The 21,668-nt window shown below is 36.2% G+C and overlaps 2 protein-coding genes across 2 annotated transcripts; both read left to right on the top strand.

The window, feature by feature from the left end:
• Nucleotides 1-4,861: 4,861 nt before the first annotated feature.
• Nucleotides 4,862-5,794, top strand: OR5M9 (olfactory receptor family 5 subfamily M member 9; the record flags this gene model as incomplete). Its single annotated transcript, XM_081100013.1, has 1 exon — nt 4,862-5,794. One exon carries the CDS (start codon nt 4,862-4,864, stop codon nt 5,792-5,794), a length of 933 nt encoding a protein of 310 aa, XP_080956139.1.
• Nucleotides 5,795-18,239: 12,445 nt separating this feature from the next.
• Nucleotides 18,240-19,199, top strand: OR8U3 (olfactory receptor family 8 subfamily U member 3; the record flags this gene model as incomplete). Its single annotated transcript, XM_081099970.1, has 1 exon — nt 18,240-19,199. The coding sequence occupies one exon, from the start codon at nt 18,240-18,242 to the stop codon at nt 19,197-19,199; it is 960 nt and encodes a 319-aa protein (XP_080956096.1).
• Nucleotides 19,200-21,668: the final 2,469 nt, after the last annotated feature.

The raw sequence follows: 21,668 nt of genomic DNA, 5'->3' as shown, positions 1-21,668 counted from the left end.
ATTTTTAGGATGTAGTCTTTGATTTCCAAGGCCTATTCTGGTTCATAATTTCCATGAGTTGGCAGAACTTAAATTTGCCATTAGCTGAAAATTCAGGATTTTTCTGTAAAATACTTTTTGAAATAGATTTGTATTGTTACATGTATTTCTACATCTATTTACTTCATTATATCTAATCATCTCCTACACAAAGTGTATTTGTCTCTGCCACTCTTTTTCTTTCTATAACACACACACACACACACACCCACACACACACACGCACACACACACACACACACTTCCTTCTTTTCAAAACTACATTTTCATGAAAGAGTGTATATCGCATCATAATAGCCTGGTGCCCAAAAGTGCATCTGATGTATTTTATCCATAATAAATTAGAAAGAATTCAGGATTTCTGGGCACTTGGGCACTGAAGAATTCAGAATAAAACGTTGCCTGAGCACAATTATGTCGGTAACTGTACAGAGGGAAAACTGCATAAATCATTTCAAAATTTTTTTTAGTGTGTCATATGAGGCAGGCATTATGCCGAGAGCTATCCCTATGTCATCTGAGATCGTCAAGTCACTGTAATCTAGTAGTTACCCCATCCTACAGGTGAGTACTGAGGCTTTTGTTACTTTTCCCAGGTCACATGGTTACAGTGGCTAGAGCCAAGGTATGCTTCCTGACCTGTCTGACTTCAAAGTTGATGCTCTGACTCCCAGAATAGTTTAAACTCCATGAGTCAAATTGCTCTACTGAAATTGACGCTTCACCAAGGCCTTTACTTGTACCCAGTCTCCCTAAATGTTTCCAAGTGGCCTATAGTTTTGATGAATCTGACACCTATAAAAAACAAACAAACAAACAAACAAAGAAAAACAAGGTGCTGTGATCATATATCCTGACAGATGGAATTTATTAGACTTGTAACACAACAGAAAAGAAAGTGACTGACCGAAATTTTACATGATGCAAACCAAGAATGTTTTTCTGACAAGCATAATTGCTAAGTGTGGATAAAAGAGGGCAGAACACATGGGAACGTGAGACAGATTATATCATGATATCAAAATGTTTGATTTCTTAACTAAAAGAATTATTCTTCCAATTAACAGCTCTTAGCTTCTCCTACCCTTGAGATGTTTCTAGAATTGGAATCATTATTCCTTTCATAATTACCTGGGTAGTTCCTTGGGGAGATGCTCTCAATGTTCCAAATTCTATTATAAATAATGAAAAAGTATCATCTGCTATTCTCCTCTGCTGAAGGTAGGTCTGCAAATTGTATTTTATACAATACAGATGAATGCAGTAAAATATATTATCTTTATCCCTATTATTAAGAGAAGACTGAAACCTTATTTGTAGACTTACTTGTTATTGCTGTGTTTAATTTTGTAAAATTATACTACTGGCAAATATTTTTATTTCTATTCAGATTTTATTCATAACTTCATAAGAATGATCTTGTTACAATGGGGATTTACAATTTTTTATTGCTCATTTAAAAAAATAGGTTTTTAGAGAGAGAAAGGGTGAGGAAGTGTGAGATAGAAACATCAATGATGAGATAGAATCATTGATCAGCTGCCTCCCTGCACGCCCCCACTAGGGATCTAGCCCACAACCCAGGCAGGTGCCCTGACAAGGAGTTGAGCTGTGATCTCCTGGTTCATAGGTCGAACCTCAACCACTGAGCTACACCAGCTAGGTTATTCCTCACTTTTTCACCTATTCATTCTTCTCTACAAATTTCATTGATTTGCACATTGTTGTCTTAAAATATATGTAAGTGATGTTTGAGGATATTGTGTCCTTGAGGATGATTGCACCAGTAATTTTTCTTCATGAAAAATTCCTAAAAAGTTAATAAAAGATCATTTGTTTTTTTATTTGTAAATTGCACATCCTATACTCACAATTGTTTTTATAGATGAAGCACACTTGTGTAATAAGTTGACTCTATCTCAGAAATGACGCTCATCTGCTCCTAGGTTATGGGATCCCCTAACGATGGAAAGGTAGAGAGAAGAAGTGGTCTATCTTTGTAGCTCAGCCTGCTCTAGGGTCATACAAAGCTCTGTCCATCAAGGATAAGTTATTAAAAGGATAAATTTGTTCATGCTTAGAGGGTAATCAAACCAAATTTTAAATATGTAGAAATAGAATAATAAGTTATCAAAGAGGTGGCAATATAAGGTTATTAAGGGTACCATGCTGCAGTTAAATTAATTGGTTTGTACCCCAAGTCTGGTCAATGAGCAGACGTCTGACTCATGAAGACTTTCCTAGCCTGTCAGTGCACTAGTTTCCTCATTTGTAAAGTGACAATTCTAATGTTTCATAACCTTTGCATGCAAAGGGTTTCATAAGCATTCAATAAAAGTTGATTATTCTTATTAATATTCTAAAGTTGAGATGATTGTCACTAGAAAAATCTATCTTAGGGAGTTTTAATAATATTAGACTATAGTAATATATGAAGCTTATTTAGAGATTGGATGCTTTCTAAATAAATTATATATGTGAATATTTCTGAATATCTGATCTATGTAACATCCAGCCTAGGCATTTTAAAGGGTTCCAAGATGAATGAGGCAAATGCTGCTACCACAGAGCTAGTGATTATATGTAGAGGAAGAGAAATATACACATCACACAGGGACTGAAACAAAATTAGTAGCATTAGTTTATGATTTTAGATACTTTGATGCTTTTCATATATTTTATACTTAAAACAATATAGCAGTAGTGTTAACTCAAGTGAAAATCTGTTCATTAGAGAATTTGGGTTCATGGAGTGGGGTCAGGAGTCTTTATATAAGAAAATCCCTGACCTTAGCTCTATTTCCCAAACACGGTCTGCAGCGCTCGTCTGGGTGAGTATTTCCGTACTTAAAAGGAGCCAAAACAGATGAGCTGCACTATGGAGCTCTCTAGGAAAAGGAAACTTAGATCAGAACTAAAACTGCAGTGCCTATTCGGTTATGTGCCTAATTCATTTTAAAGATGATGTATTTAACTTATGTATTAAACATTTTAGGGGTAAGAAAATAGTTCATAGAAATTAATTAACTTCTCAAATGTGCCCTGCTACTAATTGGAGGTACTATGATCTATATACATAAAAGCCAAGTGATCAGAATGCTGGAATGACTGGAACGACCAGTTGCTTTGACACACACTGTGGCCCTGATCGCCCCTGCCACCCCAATCAGGGGCTGGGCCAGCCGGCCAACCTCTCGCATCCCCTGCCCCCCAGCTGGCCCGGCCCTGATTGGCCCCAATTGGGGTAGGTCAGCAGGACCACACCTATGCACAGATTTGTGCACCAGGCCTCTAGTATAATCATAAAGTTCATGCACTTTTTCATATATAAAGGAATGCTTCTAGTAACACTCTTTTTCAATATGCCAAGCTAATCTTGGCTTTTCAGAGCTTTTGAATTGGCACTCACTTCTTCCTTCATATTTTTACACAGCTGGCTATTTCTCACTGACTCAGAATTCACTTCCTCAGAGAGGTCATTTTGATCATGCTATCTGCACTCTGCCTCCTCTTATTTCTTATTTCTTAGTGTGCTGTACTTTTGTCACAGCAATTCCACTCCTTAATTGATCTCATTTGCATATTTATCTATTGCTAATTCATTTATTACTAATTCCTTTTCAACAACAATAAAGGATAATGCAAGCCAGAATCTTGAATATTTTGCTCACCCTCAGATTTTCAGAATTTAGATTATCTCTAGATGTAACAAACACATCTGACATGTAATTGGCTTTGGTGTTTATAAAATTAATTAATGTCAGCAATTACAAAGACCCATTTATAATTCAGTAATATACCCTTTAAACATTATTATTATTGAGACTTTAAATTCCCAAGTTTGTGCTAATCCTACAATTAGGTTCTTGAAAACTCACGGTAAGTTTTTAGTTCTTGGAAGAAGTCAACTGGAGAAGTGCAGTAAAACAGGAAAATATTGTTTGGGAACCTTTCCCTTGCAGTGATGCCAAGTTTGAATGTGAATCATAAGCATGGAATTGATAAGTTCTGAAACCAGAATCTGAAATGAGACATACTCGTTACTAAACGATGTTACCTGATCTTTACGTCTTGTTATTTATCTATTGACATAATTTTGATAGTGGGTGCTAGGTGATTAAACCACTTGCAGTTTACTCTTCTGAAATAATTGTTCAACTGACAGAGTTTATGCTGTTAAGTTTCTCTCACCTCACCCCTGCAAGTAGTAGCAGCCAGACAAGCATAATGTTGGCTAAACAAAATAACATACAACCAGAAATGTCATATGATGAAAGCATATATCATATGCTGGCATAACATAGGACATATATGTCAATAACTAGATTATAATACCAATATATTGAGAAATTGGTTGAAGTTTCTGAATACAATTTTATTTTCAAAAATCAATGTACATATGAAGCATATAGAACATTTTTTGGTAAATCAGTCCATGTGGGATTGGATTTAACCATTCTTTGACAGCTCTCAGTCTAACTTTAGTCACATTTATTCCCTATGATTTTAACATTAGTGTCATAATCTACAAATGTCTAATCTACATAGTGTCATAAAATACAAATGTCTAATTTTAATAATATGTATTAACAATGAATGTAATTTTCTCTCTTACAGATAAGAAACTGATAAATATTGATAGTAACCACTTATAAGACCTATTAAAGAAAACAATTATGCCCATATATTCTTGGACATTATGCAAAATCCTCATTGATTTTTAAAATTATTTTAATTGACTCAAAAGTTTAAGAATAAAACAAATCCATTCATTTAAAAAAATTTCTCCATAGGCCATACAGACTGGGTCTATGTAAAGACAATGCCAAATTTCACAGATGTGACAGAATTTATCCTTCTAGGGTTGACCAGTCACCAGGATCTTCAAGTTCTCTTGTTTGGGGTGTTCCTAGTAGTTTACATAATAACTCTATTAGGGAATATTGGTATGATCATATTGATCAGTGTCACCCCCCAGCTTCAGAGCCCTATGTACTTTTTCTTGAGTCATCTGTCTTTTGTGGATGTGTGGTTTTCATCCAATGTCACCCCCAAAATGCTGGAAAACTTATTATCAGAGACAAAAACCATTTCTTATGTGGGGTGTTTGGTGCAGTGTTACTTTTTCATTGCTCTTGTCCATGTGGAAGTCTATATCTTGGCAGTGATGGCCTTTGATCGCTACATGGCCATCTGCAACCCTTTGCTTTATGGCAGTAAAATGTCCAGGACTGTCTGTGTTCGGCTCATTTCTGTGCCTTATGTCTATGGATTCTCTGTTAGTCTAATATGCACACTATGGACATATGGCTTGTACTTCTGTGGAAACTTTAAAATCAACCACTTCTACTGTGCAGACCCTCCTCTCATCAAGATTGCCTGTGGCGGGGTCTACATCAAAGAATCCACAATGATCGTGATTGCTGGAATTAACTTTACCTACTCCCTCTCAGTGGTCCTCATCTCCTATACCCTCATTGTAGTAGCTGTGCTACGCATGCACTCTGCTGATGGGAGGAAGAAGGCCTTCTCCACATGTGGGTCCCACTTGACAGCTGTTACCATGTTTTATGGGACTCTCATATTCATGTATCTCAGGCGGCCCACTGAAGAGTCTGTGGAGCAGGGGAAGATGGTGGCTGTGTTTTATACCACTGTGATCCCCATGTTGAACCCCATGATCTACAGTTTGAGGAACAAGGATGTGAAAGAGGCAGTCAATAAAGCAATCATCAAGGCCAACTTGGGTCAGTGAAACTACCACAGATGTTTTTGTGGTGTATTGCTATCTATACATATAAAACCCTAATATGCAAATAGACCAAATGCTGGAAAAACCGAACTGAACAACCAGTCGCTATGACATGTGCTGACCACCAGGGGGTGCACATGGTACATGGCGGGAGTCAGCAGCAGTCAGCAGAGCGCGGAACATGGCGAGTTTCGGCCATGGTGGGATGGTGAAGCAGGTGATCCAGGTGCCAGACCAAGGCGGGGTGCCAGTCACTGTCATTGGGGCAAGCCCCTGGTAGTTATTAAAAATTCTTTGCTCCCAAGTGTGGCAGTCCTGCCCGGCACTTGCACCTGCTGCTGTCGCTGGCCCCGCTCACAACTGCTGCCAGCACCAGAGCCACCGCCCATACTTACTGTCAGCACCTGGCACCTGCCCCTATCTCTTGGCACCATTAGCGGGTATGGGCGGTGGCTGCTGGCCCTGATCACCCCTGAGGGCTTCTCCACCCCCCCCCCTGTTCCTGGGGGGTGATTGGGGCAGCAGCCTCTGCTCACACCCACTGACTGCGCCAGTCCCACTCGCACCTGCTGCTGGTTTTGCCCCAATTGCTCTGTGCCATCAGCGGGTGCGAGCAGGGCTAGCTACATCAGCAGGTGGGAACAGTGGCTGTGGAAGTGAGGCTGCTGGAAGACAGGGAACCGGGGGCCATAGCAGGAGGAGTGGGCAGGGGAGCAGGGGATGGACTGAGACCCGCCCTTGTGCCCACTGCAGCCTCACGGCCCACGATTCCTTTCAAGGTGCACAAATTCATGCACTGGACCCCTAGTCTATTATAAATGTACAGGCATAAAAGTCCTAGCTCAAAAGAGACGTTCTGATGACAACTCTTACATACAATAAGAGGTCCAATCTAATATGGTGATGCTTTATCCCATGAATGGACTCTAATGATGAAGCTTGCTTTATCCTGTATATGCAACCATATTATTGAATCTGAAACACTAGTGTCATTCACAGTGTATATAAAATTGTGCTAAGTGTAGTCACTGGAAGAACTCATGGATAAGTTTAGATAGATACATGTTAATTTGGAGGTACCCTTGTTGAAATCAAACATGACTTCTTAGGATATATTTTATATACACATACTCCTCTGCCTAGTTTCAAATGAATATATAATATTATAAGAAAAATAAGTAAGAATTCATCTTTTTTCTCTGACTACAAGATGTTGATGGAGCCTGGTTTACCAAAAAAAGTATTCTGTAGTGTTTATGTACATATGGATTCTAAAAATGAAATTTTATTTGAAATCTTCAACTAGTATCTCAATATAATCATAAGATTTGTCCTCAGTATGCATTGTTTTATAGTCAACATTATTTGTGTTTCAATAATCTGTTTAATTACTCTTACTCTTTGCTTTGGATTGTAGTATAAATTTATTGGTTTTAAAAGGGTTAATTATTTATGACCCTTTAAATAATTATTTAAAAGGGTTGTCCTAACTGGTTTGGCTCAGCGGATAGAGCGTTGGCCTGTGGACTCAAGGGTCCCAGGTTTGATTCTGGTCAAGGGCATGTACCTTGGTTGCAGGCACATCCCCAGTGGGGAGTGTGCAGGGGGCAGCTGATCGATGTTTCTCTCTCATCGATGTTTCTAACTCCCTATCCCTCTCCCCTCCTCTCTGTAAAAAATCAATAAAATATATTAAAAAAATAAAAGGGTTATTATTTATAAAGATTTTCCTACCCTCATCATAATAAAAAAATAAACCAGTATGAATTTTCTGGTACTTAAATCTGACCTTTGTCCTATTAAACCTTTGATTGATATGTTTCAAAATATCACTTATTCCAGTTCTTCCTACTAATATTAAATGTTTTGGTTCTGTATCAAGCTTTTAGTGCCTAGAGTGAATCAACCACATAAGAAGCACTGTTCAACTAAATTATATTGCTCTAGGCATGAATTCAAATTTAAGTAATACAGGTCAAAATGGTATCCTTTTTTGGGGCTGGTTAAAAGTCTTCAAAAGCTCACTGCTTAATTTATCTAGATTGGTGCATATACAGTCCGCTTTATCTACATTCCATTCTTGCTAAATGTAGAATACAAATTTGTCTACCTTTGATGACTGTTGCTAACTTACCAGTATAGAGGTAAATGGAAGTAAAGTAGAAGTGATTTCTGATTTGTGAGTTTATCCTGTTGTAAGTGGTAATCTAATTAAAAGGGGTACACAATTGAGTATGTGCAGGAGGACTCTGAGAAGCAGCACAAAATTGTAGTAATACTGCAAGTAAGATGGATTAATTCAGAAACAATATTGGTACTTAGACTAATATACTCATTAAACACGGGCCACTTCCATCCCTTTAGAATGGATCTGAGGAAAGGCAGATGATGAAGGGAGGGGAATTTTTCATTCATAACTGAGTAGGGGGAAAGAGTACTGTTTACTGATATTGGAAGCTATGTTAACACAGATTTTTTAAAAATGTTTTTAAACCACTCATATTTGCTTCTAAAGAGTTAGTATCAAGTCTGAAAAGTAAGGCTGCTCAAGGAACAACTACTTTCACAGAGACTGACCTTATAACCTGTCATTCCAAGACCATATTCCAAGGTCTAGTGGTTTTGACCTTGGCCACTCAAACAGGTTGCCACTGAAATGATTGGCCTAGACCCAAACATGAAAGCTACATACTGAAGATTTAATTGCCTTACCCTAGCCCCCAACTCATACTGTTGCCCGAGAAAGAAATGCAATCCTCCTTTATTGAGGGACTCACTGTATTTTTAGGGGATCACTAGTTATAGCACTTAGCCAGTATCCTAATTTTCCTTTCAAGTGTTCTTAAAATATGTTCCAAAAATATGATCCTTGTCATCTCACCTCTACTTCCTAGGGAAAGTTTTGCTTTGAGGATGGTTAAATCTCCTCAGATACTTGCCTATTTTCCTGGTATTGAATAAAGTAAATCCGGTCCTCTCTCTTAACCAGAAGGGGTTACAAACCCAACCCTCAGGTCATAGATTTGGGTTATAAATCTTTTGTCTCCCTGCTTGAGGAGTGCTGAACTTGTCATGGCCTCTGATTGTCCCAACTTCTGGGCCACTTCTCTCCACTAGCATGTTCAGATACTTACAAGCTTCTTTCTTGGCCTCAGGAATACTCAGCCAACTTGCCCCCCACCCCCCCTCACCCCCCGCCTGGCACATACACACACTGTTTGTAGGTATGGACTAAACGAGCTTCCATGTTAGCCAACACACATTTTTAGCTATTGTTACTATGGGTTGAATTGTGTCTTCCAAAAAGATGTGTTGAAGTCCTAAGCCCAATGAACTCAGAATGACATGATTTGGAAAGAGAGTCATTGCAGATACAATTAGTTAAGATGAAGTCATATTGGACCAGCAGCCCTTCCCCAGTCCTACTTCTCACTGGTCCTCATGATGTGGTGAACAGAGCACCTGGAAAGGTGACCTTGTCTTTGAGCATACCACTAGCATTTGTCTCCACTGTCCCAGCCTCCATATCCCTCTGAGCCCCCAGGTCCTGATCTGTTAAGTAGTAATAGTTTTGAAGTGTCAAAAAAGGCATGCAGTGCAGGATTAAGAATTATTAGAAACATTTTGATCAGGAACTATGAGAAGCGGTTTTATGTTATGCCTAACCTTGTAAACCCTCCCCAAAGGAGATAGACAATAGACTAGCCATCAAAGCTCCACAGAGATTCCTGCTTCTGGAAGCTCTTGGTTGGGCTCATCATCAAACGTATCCCACATTCTCTGATGCCTTGCAAACACAAAGCCTTACAAGTTCCCATGGGTAATAAAAACAAGTTGGAGAAAACAAAATCTGTTTATTTACATCCAACAGAAAGAAAATAAAATGGGAAAATTGTAACATGATGGAGAACAAGTGTTGATTTCCACCCCACAGCCAGGCCTGATGAGTTGTAGCTCCCTGAGACCTGGCTATTAATTGTGTAGCTTTTGGCTCATTATTAAAGAAAATGGATTTTTAACACATTTCCTAACTAAACTACTTTTAAGTCCAAGTGTTTTATACTCTTAATGATGATTTCCATTTTAAGAAGTTTTCAACTTCTGACTTAATTTCTTTTCTCAAAGAGGGGGTAATGCTCATTTGCCACAGTTCCTAGATGAAAGGGTGACTATGAGTGTGGATGAGATAACCGTGAGAAAAGGCTTTTGAATATCTGGACCTGCTATAACTGAGATACCTTGGACCCTGGACCCTGGGTAGTGACAGGTGCTGAATATGTCAGTACAATAAGTGTACTTTTAGTAGCTTTGTGACTTCACAGCAACCATTTGAATCCAGTATGGTACTCAGAGGAAGGCCACAAATTCCTTCATGATACACCAATCTATAAATCCTACTCACATTGTCAATCTCAGGTTGAGCCCTTACTGCTTGTGGTCAGAACATGGCTCGTCATTATGAGTTCTTGCCCACTCTCCACTTTACTGCATTAGCTTTGCACAATTCTCTTAGATTTTTAATGTTAACCTTTGGGATAACAAAACAAGCAAAAAGCAAAACAAAACAAAACAAAACAAAAAACCCCACAAACAAACACAGCAAAGATATTCTCCTTTCTTGAGTGCTTATTCTTGACAACTGATGGTGCACACTCCCCAAAGGAAATTAATTTAAGAGGGGAACATTAAAGGGAGAAAAAAAGAGGAGACATATGTAATGCTATTTGTAATACTTTAAGCAATAAAACAAAACTTAAAAAAAGAGCTTAAAATCATAATTGTAATTCAATATTTTCTCTCCAAAATTTATAACATTTGCATTCACTTAGAACACCTTATTACTGCTTTAATAATACTATTGCAGTTGAGTGAGACAGATGTAAAAATAATTTTAAAAAAATAGTTTAACATGATAGTATTTATATCTTCCCATAAATCTAACATCTAAACTTAACCATTAAATCTAATATAACAGAATGATTTAATTTATTATGAACTTCTGAGTAGCTCTTATACTATAATTTCTTTTGCCAGTATTTCCCAAAATATAATATTATGAGATAATTTTATATACACACAGACATTTGGTTATTTTAAATGTTTGAATATTTGTAATTTTTGTTACTTTTTCTTTATGGTGATTGGCACAAATCTTTCTCATTTGTAGTGATTATATACAGTTTGGTTTCCAGATTTATTTAAATAAAGTATGAGTTAACTTAAAAAATACATTAAGCAAAAAATAAATGTAATATTCCACTGTAGGAGAAATCATATTAAAGGCATGACAGTAACCAAAAATCAGAAAACAACATAAATTTATGACAAGTCACAACAATCACACACACGCGCGCACACACACACACACACATCTGCCTATCATATATATGCATAAATAGCTTATGTGGTTACAGTATATATTACACAATGTTATATCGGTACAGTGACTCTGAATATCAGGCACTACTTCCAATGGGTTTTAAATATACCTAACTACTTTAATTTTTAAAGTTCAATAATTTCTGCAATGTTTAAGACTATGAAGTGGTTCTAGCAAGACAAAATCCAGTAAGTCTGTTGTGAAAGTCTCTGTTGTTATAGCATTGGTTACTTTTAGTCATATAATACTGAAAACAGAATTGGAGGGAACTTGGGTATCCAAGTGCTTCCCACATTGTTTAATGAAATGTACCTCTAGGACAGAGCCAGCTTTGCATTCCTGCGCTTTATAAGCACCACTTACTCAGAACTCAATAATGTTAAAGCAACTTTTCATATTTTCCTATCACTAAGACTTGGTTTTGAAGAGCCTGATTGATAGAAGCCAGAGATGTCACCCAGTGTCACTGAGCTAGAAGTGGTAAAACTTAGGTTTGACCCCAAGACCATGAGATTCCAAGAGCAAACTTCCTATTTTACTGAGATGCCATAGCTCGAATGCAGAAAGATTTTGATTCCTGTTCATGCCTGGATTTGAATCATGAGCCTTTGGAGAGATGAAAGCAGGAATGGCAGAATAAAAAGGGGAATACTGTTTTTTAGGTATCTCACTCCCTCAGCCCTCGACACTTTCGCAGAGGTGACCTGTGAGAACACAGGGGCTAGATTATCTGGGCCCAAATTCTGTCTCTGCCATCATGTGCCATCACAGTACTTGGTCACATAACATCCAGTGTCTTGTTTCCACCATCCACAGTAACTGCCTCAAGTGCTTCTTTGAAAAGTAAATGAATTGAAGTGTGCAAAGATCTGGAATCATGACTGGACTATCATAAGTGCTAGCAAGCATTAACTACTGTCATTACTGCCTCCTTTTCTTGATTCCCTTTTCCCACTCTGTATCATTTACATTTGTATTTTACTTGCTTAGTTTGTTTGTTGCCTCTGTTATTATGTGGGTAGAGGTTTTAGTCTTTTTATAGCAGCTTTATCTGTTGACAATCCAGACACAAACTGGGGACTCAGCAAATCATTGTTGAGCAATAAATGAATCTTTCCAGCAGCTTTTGGCAATTTAACTCCAAACAGTACTACATGAGCTTGCATTTTTCTGCAGTAACTTTAATAAATATATATGTTTTACTTGGCTTAGCTCATTCTTTAAAATCGGTGTTTTCTTTTATATGCATATTTGAATAGTCATTAGTAAAATGTATATTATTAGTAAAATGTATATTTACCAATGATTAAAAATACACATAAATTTATGTATATATACATGCATGTAATATATATATATAATATATATATATACATATATATTATATATATATATACATATTATATATATATATATATATATATATATATATATATATATATATATACACACACATATAATTTACATGCATAAAAGAGAAAACCATTCTAAAATACAGAACTTGGCACTGTTGGGAGTCCAATTGACAAGATTCATTTATTGTTCAATAATGATTTGCTGAGTCCCCAGTTTGTGTCAGGAACCACAGATAAAGTGGCTAAAGAGAAACTTCTATTTAGTTATTTTTCCTTTTATTTTGCAGTTCTGACTCAATTTACATAAGGCTTTTTTTCTTTATTTAATTTTTGGTGTTTAATTCCTATGTCTACGAATGAAAAATGCTCTGCATATGCCTTCATTCGTATTCCTTTAAATACACACATATACACATTATTTTCTTGATACTTTTAAGTTATAAATTTGATTTATTCCTTCAAGCATTTATTTCATTTGTTTTTCATGGAATGAATTGCTTTGATATCTTTTAATATAATTTTGTATTGTGAAGAGGTTTTGTGTCCTATCCTATTTCTAGAAAATGAGCAAACCACAGTCAGAGGCATTTTATCATAGTTCAGTTCATAATCTGTATTCTGAAGGTTTTCAGAAACCAATACTTTGCCTAATTGATGCAAATCACAAACCTACACCTCCGTGCAAACTGCACACATGCCACCTTTTATTGTTAGGATGCATAACTGGTATTTGATATTTCTATCCTATTTGCATTTGAGTAGGACTTATACCTAGTTTATTCCTTAAAACTTCAATGTTCAGGGAAGAGTTAAACATGCATTAGAATTCTAGAAAGGCCTTAGGGTCATAGCATATGTAAAAACTAGCAGTTTGGCACTGTATTTGAAAAAAAAATTAATCAGTGTCTTTATTCCCAAATTATTTTGTACTAGGTAATATGTAGTATCTTGTCACAGAATTTAGAAGTTCCTGAATGCCAACTGCTTTCCTATACTATATAATATGAAAGCTAAAAGGTCATTGTTTCCTTTCCTAGCCAGGCTGCAAAAGTTGGCTATCTGGGAAAATTAAGAAAAGTGTCATTTCTAGTAGCCACCATTCTTTATCTGTTGATTTTAATTAAATCAAATGCTGATCATTAAGTATAGAGAAACTGAAGTCAGAGTTTGCTAAGTATTGATGATGAAACTGTCTCTCTGGGTCTTATTATAAAACTCGGTGTTGCAAACAAAATTCCCTACTGTAATTGCTAAAAGTGGGTTTACTTGTTAATCAGTTTCAAGGGGCCTTATTAAAATGATGTTTCTCAGTTTCTTCATTGGGACATATTAACTGAAACCAATTTCAACAGACATAAAGTTTCAACTTAAGACTAATGAATTTGCAGTTTAGTTTGAGTATATTGAGATAATTAACTGATTCCTCAGGGATGGCTGTTTCCTCTGCTTCAAAGCACCTTCCTTTGGGAGACAAGATAGTGTAGTGTGAAGAGAAGAAGTTTTGAAGCCAGATATAGGTATGTACTCTGGCTTTTCTACCATCTACCCATATCCTCCTTGGAAAGTTATAAACTCTGAGCCTCAACTAATAAATAAAAAATACTACTTATAGCCCTGGACAACTTTGAGTAAATCTATAATGGATGTTACAACATTTTTCAAACTGCAAATTGATGATACTGTAATGATTATGAGTAGAATGATAATGAAAACAATAATAATAACAGTTACTCAAACTTATTGGGTGATTGTTGTATGCCAAGCTAGGTACTAAAAAGGTCTATGTACATTAGATCATTATTCTATACAAAACACTATGGTGTAAAATAATTGTTCTCACCTTTTATATAAGAGAGGCTCAGAGAATTTAAATAATTTGCCTCAAGTCACACCTGATAAATGTGCTAGCTAGAATGGAGATTCAAGGAGAATATATATGTAAGAAATGATGTATAGGTATTTGAATACAAGAAATTATATTGAGATTGGAGGGTGGCAGCAGAGATTCAAAGAAAAGCAAGGAAAATGACAATATCTAAAATGTAAAATAGGTACAAAACCTGGAAAGGAATATAAAAAGTTTAAAGATGAATATTATTATTTGATCTACATAGTAGAAGGGATAGTAGTAATATTCATCAAGATAAAGCACACAGGATGAAAATCAGATTTGAGAATCTGGTCTGGCATGCAGAAATTGAGGTGCTTTAAGACATCCAACTTAAATCAATTATAGATATGTGGATATAAAACTCAAGCTTTAAGGAGATGTCTAAGATAGAAAAATAAATTTGAGGTTCATTGATAACTGATGTTGTGAGCACGAAAAAGGGTTTAATAGAGGAGGAACTAGAAGAAATAACAGTAGAAAAGTAGAGGCAAAAAGTGAAATCAGTGTGGTAGGAGAAACAAAGAAAATGTGATTGCTACCAAAATCCCAATGGCATTTTTTACAACCTTAAAATTCACATGGAATCATGAAAGACCCCAAATGGCTAAAGAAATCTTGAGAAAGAATAAAGGTCAAGGCATCAAAATTCTTCATTTCAAAATATATGACAAAGATTCAGAAATTAAAATAGTATAATATTGGCATAAAAACTGACATAAAGATCAATAAAACAGAATAGAGCACCCAAAAGTCAACCTATAAATATATAGTCAAGCAATTTTAGATAAGGTCATCTAGATAAATAATGGAAAGGGATAGTATCTTTAACAAATGGTGCTGGGAAAACTGGATATCCACATGCAAAAGAATGAAATTGAATCCTTATCTAACACCCTACACAGAAATCAACTCAAAGTGAATTAAAGACTTAAATGTAAATCTTGGAACTGCACCCTGGAAAAGTATACAGAGGGAAATCATGTTATTGGGTTTGGCAGTTATTTCTTGGATATAGTACAAGAAACAAAAGCAATTTAGACACGTGTAACTACATTAAACTATAAAGCTTCTGCATGCAAATGAAACTATCAATAGAGTGAAAGAGATAACCTACAGAATGGAAGAATATATGTTTAAACTATATATCTGATACATGGTTAACATCTAAAATATATGAGACTCCTATAACTGAGCAATAAAAGAACCCCAGTAAACTGATTAAAGACATTTCTCCAAAGACTGGAAAGGGCAATTAGTTATATGAAAATATGTTCAATATCACTAATTATAAGGGAAATGCAAGTCAAAACCACAGTGAGATATCTCCTTACACCAGTTAGTGTGGCTGTTATTAAAACATGCTAAATGATAGTGAGGATGTAGAGAAATTTAAATTCTTGTACAGTGTCAGTGGGACTATAAATTGGCACAGCCATTATAGAAAACAGTATGTAGGTTTCTCAAAACATTAAAATTAGAACTATCATATTATTCATTGTTCTACTATCCATTTTTGAATATATATATATCCAAAGACTTGAAATCAGGATCTAAAAGAGATAGCTGCACTCCCACGTTCATTGCATCATTATTCATAACAGCCACGATGTGGAAACAACTTAAATGTCCATGGATAGGTGACACAGAGTAGAATGGTGGTTGCCAGGGATGGGGGGAGGGGAAAGTGAGACTTGTTCAATGGACAAAAAGGGTCAGGTATATAAGATGAATTAGTTCTAGAGAGCTGCTATACAGCATGTTGTCAATAGTTAACAATACTTTATTGTGTACTTAAAATTTTGTTAAGAGGGTATGTCTCACATTAAAGGTTCTTACCAGCTTAAAAAACAACAAAGAAAATGTAATATCACAACAGAGGAGACAAGGTGCATTTCCAAATTTCAGAGAAGATCTAAAAATTTTAAAAAATATATTTGTATTGATATTAGAGAGGAAGGGAGAGGAAGAGAGAGGTAGAAACATCAATGATGAGATAGAATCATTGATCAGCTGCTTCCTGCAGGGATTGAGCCTGCAACCCGGGCATGTGCCCCGACCAGGAATCAAACCGTGACTTCCTAGTTCATAGGTCGATGCTCAACCACTGAACCTCACCAGCAGGGCTAAAATTTTTTAAATGTTCATTGTATTTATCAATAGCGTAATAATCAGACAAACTATACAGAACTGGAGGGAAAAGCAAGATTGGAAAGAGAAAAAGGCTGTGAAATATTGGAAGCAATAGACAATTTTTAAAAGATTTGGTTACTTCTATGAATTTTATTCACTACACATATACCTACTATATGTGCTATATGTTATATTTTAAAAATGGTTTTTTAGTCTGAAATTTAATGAGAAACTGAATTTTACCATTAATAAACACACAGTTCATTTTTTATATACACTCACCCAAACAGAGTCTAAAACTATGGTAGAAGCAGGTTTATTTTTCAGGTAGGTTTTTGGAGTACCTTGGCTTTATTTATGTTTCTGATTCATCTTACTTTTTAAAGCAAATGTATATCTTTTGAACATTTACTATTTACCGTGGAGTTTACAGAGTTCTTCACATCTAATAATTCATTCAATATTCACAAAAAACATAAAAGGTGCATCATTTTTACTTGATTTTACAGTTGAGGAAATTGAGGCTTTAACAGAGTGTGGGTGTTGCCCAAGGCCTCATAAGTAAGCTGCTCAGGATTTAAGTGCTAATCTTATTCTTTCACAAAACTTGAGTTCTTATTTAAATGAATGTGGCCTTTTTTTTATGTTGTTTTCACTAGTATAGTTTACCTTTGCCTTCATGAAAATAGTCTTATTGATATCCTTGAAGTATGGTTCCTTCAGAAATAGAGATAATTAAAAGATGTTTTTTAATCCTCAATATAATTTGTCTAGCTCATCAAACTTTGAGAAAAACAGGAAAGGAAACATTACAGCTTTCAGATATCTCTAGAGGTTCAATTTTAGACCCAAAGGAAGCCAGGAACTAATATATCACCCCAACAACTACAGAATGAGCTCACAGAGAGCCAGAATTATGGCGAAGCAGGTGAGTCATAAGCAGTTTGCATGCAGAGTTTGTACACGGAGAGAACTGCCAACCTCCCACCCTAACCTAGCTGAGCTGTGGTATTAAATGGAATCAGTCTGCTTTAGCGATAATACCATTAATATCTTAACTGCAATTTTCACTCTCATACTCTCTGCTTTTTAGTACTTTATAAAGGATATCTATTTGTACTTTTACTACTTCTTCAATCTTCAATTCTCTCAATTTCTGATGAACTGTTTTAGCTTATAGACCATAAAGTACTTTACCTAGGTAAGTGGGAATGGGATATAGGAAAATGAATAAGTCATACTAGATTATTTTGATATATTTTAGAGCTGTGAAACATGCACAAAATTGAAACACAAGGAAATAATCTAGCTTCATTTATGAATTACACATTTTTGTGCTGCCATACTTATATGTGCATAAAACAGATACTGGCAACAGAAACACTGAGTATTAGTGTTAGTTGCCTCAAGATATTTTTTTCAGATAATATTTAACTTTTAATCAACATCCTCCCTTACTTCCTAAAATTACAAAGCAAAAAGAGCTGTTAAGAAGACTATTTTGAGAGTAAAAGATTCCTCTACCTGGGGCAAGTATTGCGTGTCATTAGAGAGCTAAGGTGCACCTTTTTGCCCACAAGATGACATGATTCAAGGTGAGAAAACATCAGTGATCACTTTTCCCCAACACTGGCAGGGCCATGAAAAGTGTCATTTTCATTCTTCAACTTGCAACAGAATCTGCCAGAATAAATGGCTGACGTTAACATCACTCATGTTACTGAATTTATTCTCAAGGGAATTACGGGCCGGCCAGAGCTGCAGGCCCCATGCTTTGTGGTGTTTTTGGTCATCTATCTGGTCACAGTGCTAGGTAACCTTGGATTGATAACCTTAATCAGGATTGATGCTCGACTCCACACCCCTATGTATTATTTCCTCAGTCACTTGGCCTTTGTTGACCTTTGTTACTCGTCTGCTATCACGCCGAAGATGATGGTGAACTTCGTTGTGGAATATAACACTATTCCTTTCCACGCCTGTGCAATACAACTGGGCTGTTTTCTCACCTTCATGATCACCGAGTGTTTCCTTTTAGCTTCCATGGCCTATGATCGCTACGTAGCCATCTGTAGTCCCCTGCATTATTCAACCGTGATGTCAAAAAGAGTGTGTGTTCAACTGGTGGCAGTTCCATACATATACAGCTTTCTGGTTGCTCTGTTCCACACCATTATCACCTTCCGGCTAACTTACTGTGGCCCCAATGTCATTAACCATTTCTACTGTGATGACATCCCCCTCTTGGCTCTGTCCTGCTCAGACACACACGTGAAGGAGATTCTGATCTTCGCCTTTGCTGGCTTTGACATGATCTGTTCTTCTTCCATTGTCCTCACCTCCTACATCTTTATCGTCGTCGCCATCCTAAGGATCCGCTCTACCCAGGGGCGACGCAAGGCCATTTCTACCTGCGGCTCCCACATGGTGGCTGTTACTATTTTCTATGGCACCCTCATCTTTATGTACCTGCAGCCCAAATCAAACCACTCCCTGGACACAGACAAAATGGCTTCTGTATTTTACACAGTGGTGATCCCCATGTTGAACCCCCTCATCTATAGTCTAAGGAACAAAGAGGTGAAAGATGCCTCCAAAAAAGCCTTGGATAAAGGGTGTGAAACCTTAAAGATATTAAAATCAAGAAAATAATACTACTAAATGCATTACTAAGTACAAAAAGAGAAATAAACCAAGCTTTCTCTTGCTGATATTTCATGGAATTCTTTCCCAATCAGCTGAAAATGTGACTATTACTTCGACAGACCTTGACATTGTATGTAAGGACCCAGGCCAGTACTGGACAGTCAGTATGAGTCAGAGTCCCACTCAGCCTTTAGAGACCACTGAAATTATCTTCAAACACAAACACGCTGGCAAACACACACATGTGTATCCCAAGCAAAGACAGTGGCCTCCTTTTGTTAGAACAGCTCTGGAACCAAGACTCCCTGAGTTTGAATTCTATCTCCTTCCTTTATTATCTGTGCAACCTTGGACAATTGGCCTGAACTCTGTGACTCTCTTCCCAATTTTAGAAAATAATAGGGCCCTACTCATTCGTTTCTTTTGAAGACTAAACAAGTTAATATTTATGAGATGCTTAGAAAAATATCCTGTGCTAATAAGTGCTAAATAAATGCTTGTTATATAAATGTGTGTTATATGTAATTAAAGATTAATTCATTGAGCGCTCAAAAGTTTATTGGTCTTTAAGTAAAGACAAATCTGGTTAGTTTTCTACTACCTGCCAGGCACTTAATCAAGCAGTCTTGCTTAATAAAATTAAACAAACATAGAAGTGTGTGAGGTTTTACCTCTGGGCTTTGATTATGTATAAATTACCTAAGGTCACATAACTAGTTATATGAAAATTCTAAGTGCAAATTCAAGACTATCTGAATTTTGTTTTCCTAATACTGTGGGTGTTAAGAATAAGGTGTATTATAATATAGATTATCTAGATTTAAGTCTGATAATCAATATCAGATTTTAAAATATAATTTGAAGGACATGGTTTATAATAAATTGTACTTTTAAATGAATAAATTCAATGTATTTGCATTTTTGTTCAAGTAGAAATAATTTTAGGAGCCTGCTATTGATTCAATTACCCTTATAGGACAATGGCATGAAATTTAAAAATCAATGATTTGATGTACTTTTATTTTGACATTTCATAAAAAATAATTATATTAGTGATTTATTTATTTTTATTATTTTACCATTGTAGAAGGAGGTTGTGATAGTTGCAGTCATTGTACAGAGGGCAGTTTGAGGTTTGCGACACTAGCTAATTATTTCCTCTTCTGAGCTTATTTTGTAAATAACTCAAATGTGCTGCTGGAAGGTACTTTTAGAACCTTTGCATAAATTCTCTGGTTTTTAAAGCAATTTTGACAGAAACATGATGTTTCTATTCACCACAGTTTGCCTTCTGACTATATAGTTATATAGACTAATAAACATGTCTATTCTCACCTATCACATATGAGACAAATAGAAGCATCATAGACAGTCTCTCTCTTTTTACAGGTAAAGAAATTCACACCTGCAGGATCTTGGTGCCTTGCCTGAAAAACACAGGCCTTCTGGAGTTTTCTGCACCTTTCTGCTTCATAAAATGATTAATAACAGCAATGCTCAGACACTAATTAAATTGAAGTTTTCATGTTTTTACCCAATTTTAATCCCTTACTATCAGCAATCACTTCTAAGGTAAACCTGGCTTTTCTCAGGGACCAAGAAATCCAGGTGTACTTGATAGACATGTTATTCATTCTTCCTGGACAGGGACACACAGTTTTGAGCAGCCTCCAGGACTGGACTCCAGCCATTGTTTCAGGTGGTAGGGCTCATCTCTTGAGACACCAGTCCCTCAGTCAAAATATCAAAAGCAACATTCTTCCTTTTGTCTCTAGGTGTATTGAAATAAAATGTTTGTATTTTTATCCTTCTTTTTGTGATCTCCAAAATGTTTTTTGTGTCTGGATATGGAATCAAGAGACTGATAAAAAAAATAGTGGGAAATGGATTCATCCTTGGCAGTGTCCAAGGTTAGTGAAGAACATGACAGATTTCAGAAAGTTTGCCCCAAAATTGAGGTTTGTTCCTCCTGGTTTTGTGGCATATAAAGCTTCAATTATTTGTAAAATAAGGAAAATTCTCACCTCACAAACTGGTGTATAAACATTTAGGTAGAAATATATGTAAGGACCAAGACACAATCAACCTAATATAGGATTGTTGAATATCAGCTTTATTATCATTATTGTCAGTGACATGGATCATCTTGAAGACATTTTTCTGTAAATAGGATTGGATTTTTTGTACCTACAACTAATCTGTGGTCTACTTTGAATAGAAATCCAAGCAATTATTCTTTTTTTGTTGTTGTAGCTGTTATATATATATATATATATATATATATATATATATGTATTGCTTAAAGTATTACAAAGAGTATTACATATGTCTCCTTTTATTTTCCCTGCCCTTGACAATCCTCTGGCCTCCCCTACCCCCCAGTGTCTTATGTCCATTGGTTATGCTTATATGCATGCATACAAGTCCTTCAGTTGATCTCTTACCACCTCCCGCCTGCCCCCCCCCCACCCTCCC

Source organism: Myotis nattereri (genome assembly GCF_964212035.1).
Source record: "Myotis nattereri genome assembly, chromosome: 9".
NCBI lineage: Eukaryota > Metazoa > Chordata > Mammalia > Chiroptera > Vespertilionidae > Myotis > Myotis nattereri.
This window is presented reverse-complemented; position numbering and strand designations above follow the sequence as displayed.